The sequence below is a fragment of the Triticum dicoccoides genome, chromosome 2B, assembly GCF_002162155.2.
Source record: "Triticum dicoccoides isolate Atlit2015 ecotype Zavitan chromosome 2B, WEW_v2.0, whole genome shotgun sequence".
NCBI classification, from domain to species: domain Eukaryota; kingdom Viridiplantae; phylum Streptophyta; class Magnoliopsida; order Poales; family Poaceae; genus Triticum; species Triticum dicoccoides.
This window is the reverse complement of record NC_041383.1, coordinates 807950309-807953238: the sequence shown is the minus strand read 5'-3', so window position 1 is coordinate 807953238 and position 2930 is coordinate 807950309. Positions and strand designations below refer to the sequence as shown.

Sequence of the window (2930 nt, the reverse complement as noted above, 5' to 3'; positions counted from 1 at the left end):
CCTAATTTCGCTGTACGAAATGGGATTGTGTCGACGTGTTTTTGCGTCTCGCCACCCACATATACTATCGCAGTGCAGTCCAGAGCGCGCGGCATCTTTCGTGCGCTCGACGAGCCATGGGCTGAAGATCTTGCTGAAATCCAAGGCTGATTTTCTTTTCTTTTCCTTGGCCTGGTCACCGGATGAGGCAAATCAACCAATGCAACGCATTCGTTACTAGTAGCAAGTAAGTAATCGATGTAGTGTGACTATACTGTTTTTCTTAAGACCAAATTTGATGTAAAACGACTACTAGCTAGTACGTACTTGTTCATGCTGTGTGTCTCAGACCTAATACGGCCTGACACTAGTGGCACTGTGGCAGAGATGGATCCATTGGACATTTTGGCTTGGCTTGGCCCCCAAGGACTCGAGAGACCTATCTGTATGCCCCGCAGCAGCTTCGCGCTCCCACCAAATGGCTCTATGCTCACTTGTTCAGCGGACAGCAACAGCAAACAGTATAGCACTCCACTTTTCACCGGCATTTCCAGGGAAAGGAAGGGCAGGTGCAATCATCAAATAATTGATTGAACAGTCAACGTCTCATAATTTAATCAAGTACGTATACTACACAGTACACACACGCATACACCTCTCGCTCGACTCGATCGAATTGCTGATGCCACCAATGGACGATGGCACGGCGTCGCACAATTTTCTTTTTTCCGTTAGCAATAGCAATCGCATTGCACGCACGCACGCACGCATGGTAGATGACCAACTGACGATGATCCTAGCTAGCACCGGCCGCTCTGCTTGTTGTTGATGGCGGAGAGGCCGACGAGCAGGTCGACGAAGGCGCCGACGATGAGGCCGTGGGTCTTCTTGCCGTTGGCGCGGAGGTACCACCCCAGCATCTCCTCCAGCCACCCCCAGTCGTCGTCCCCGCCGCGGCTCAGCACCATCTCCTCCATGGACCGCCGGAAGTCGCCGTACGGGTCCGCCGAGTCGATGGCCAGCGCCGTCGCCCCGCCGAACGCCGCCTTGCTCGCCGTCACGATGGATTTCGTCGCCTCGGGCTCGAAGAAGAGCCGGCTCGACGCCCGGATCCCGCGGATGACCGCCTCCTCGACCCAGGGCTCCGGCTCCGGCGCCGTGGTGGAAGCCGAGGAGGAGGCGGTGGCGGAGACGAAGGAGCTGTCGGCCGTGTCGTCGTCGCAGTAGGCCGGGTTCGTGATCACGCGGGTCGTCCTGCAGCCGTCCCGGCGCGCCCACGCCGACGACGACGCCTCCGCCTCCACGCTGCTGCGGCCGTCGAAGGACGCGGTCCTGGCCTGCGCGCAGGAGGGCCATTGCCACGAGGCGGCCGTGCTGCCGTTGGACACGGCGGAAACGGACGGCGAAGGAGAGTAGGGAGGCGATAGGCTCCCGGCGGCGGCGGAATCGACGCTGCCGCCAGCAAAGAAGAGGGAGGCGAGGGCGAGCTTCTTGCCCATGGCTGCTGCTGCTGCTGCTGCTTGTCACTTCTTATGGCGTGCTGAGGATGATTAATGGCGATGGAGCTGATGCGGACGGAGCTGAGTGAGATGGGCTCGTTTTAATAAGGGAAGGAGATGGATGGAGAGGATGCGTTTGGTGTGAGCACGGCAAGGGAAGATGGGCGTGGCGGTGGCTGTCGTTGTTGTGTGAGTTGGGAGTCTCCTCCTGTCTGGCCAGCCGTGATCGATCCACCTTACATATATCACAGCTTGGACGATGACTATTGGTGCCCACCGGTTGGCCCAAATCTATATACTTTATCACGGTGTTGCATGGTTGCTGCCAAAAAGCATGCACGTACATACTCTCTCCTTTTGTATATGCATAGAAAAATCAAATCCTCTACCAAATTTTGCCCTTAAGTTGTTTTGAGGGGTCATTTTGCCCTTAAGTTGTAGCCCTGTTTTCTGATAATGTTGGGTTCACACGTCACACAGACGGTAGGACGGACGTCAAACCAGTCAAAAGCAAAGTAGAATCATTGGTATCACCCGCCCCGCAACCGAACCCGTCTCACGCCCATGAGGTTTAGCTAACCAGAGGGGGCCGCCAAAAACCCTATGCAGTTTAACTACCAAATCTACCCATCCCGTGCCGAATCATCCCGTTCATCTCCGGGTAGATAGGCTTATACTCGGTCCTTCTAGACCAAACCAACGGAACGAGTGCGGATGGGTGAGGTTGGGCATCACTGATGCTTGCAGGTCGGACATGTTTGCGGGATGCCACAAAGGAAGTCGATGATAGTGGTTTATATATCGTGAACGGGATATTTCATGCATGGATCCACTATCCGTGGTTGCTTTGATATTCGGCTACTTTTTGGTTGTTGTCAAAATTTATTTTGTTTCAAAATATTTCGTTTGGTTTTTCTTTCTTAGCGAGTATCATCATGTTTCATTGTGTATATCAATAAAAAGAACGCACTTATTTTGGATACACGATGATACATTAAGATACACTTTGGAACATGAAGAAAAACTCAATGTAGCGCTTTGAAACAAGACAAATTCTGAAACAGTCCCAAAAATAGCATGAATCTCAAAGCAACCACGGGCGGTGGCTCCATGCATGAGATATCCTGTGCATGATAGAATGGTTTTCTCCGAAGTTGACTCACCTGCAACGGATTTGGCAAGACCGTTTTCTTACAAGTGTTTTCCGCAGACTTGCAATTTTCATATATTATTTGGATGATTTATTTACGCCTTTTGCTGGAGTGAGGCAATCTATCCTCTAGGCTCCATATGCAAGTTAAGGGCTTCGCCTCTCGTTGGTGAACTGCTCCGGTGGCCGGTGGCAGGGAGGGGAATCCGGTGCATCGGCCCGGCTAGCATTTTAAGTTAGTTTTTTTGTTCTCACAGGCGCAATGCTTAGCTGGATGGCAGCACTGCTTCTTCGAGTTGGTC

General features: G+C 52.7%; 1 protein-coding gene across 1 annotated transcript; it reads right to left on the bottom strand.

Annotated features, from left to right (window-relative positions):
• Positions 1-580: 580 nt before the first annotated feature.
• LOC119368925 (transcription repressor OFP13-like) lies at positions 581-1657 on the bottom strand. Its single transcript, XM_037634034.1, has one exon. The coding sequence runs from the start codon at positions 1476-1478 to the stop codon at positions 780-782; it is 699 nt and encodes a 232-aa protein (XP_037489931.1). The 5' UTR covers positions 1479-1657; the 3' UTR covers positions 581-779.
• Between the last annotated feature and the right edge of the window lie 1273 nt (positions 1658-2930).

Bases quoted from the DNA above. Each gene is read 5' to 3' on its own strand.
- LOC119368925 (XM_037634034.1), bottom strand. From the start codon at position 1,478: ATGGGCAAGAAGCTCGCCCTCGCCTCCCTCTTCTTTGCTGGCGGCAGC.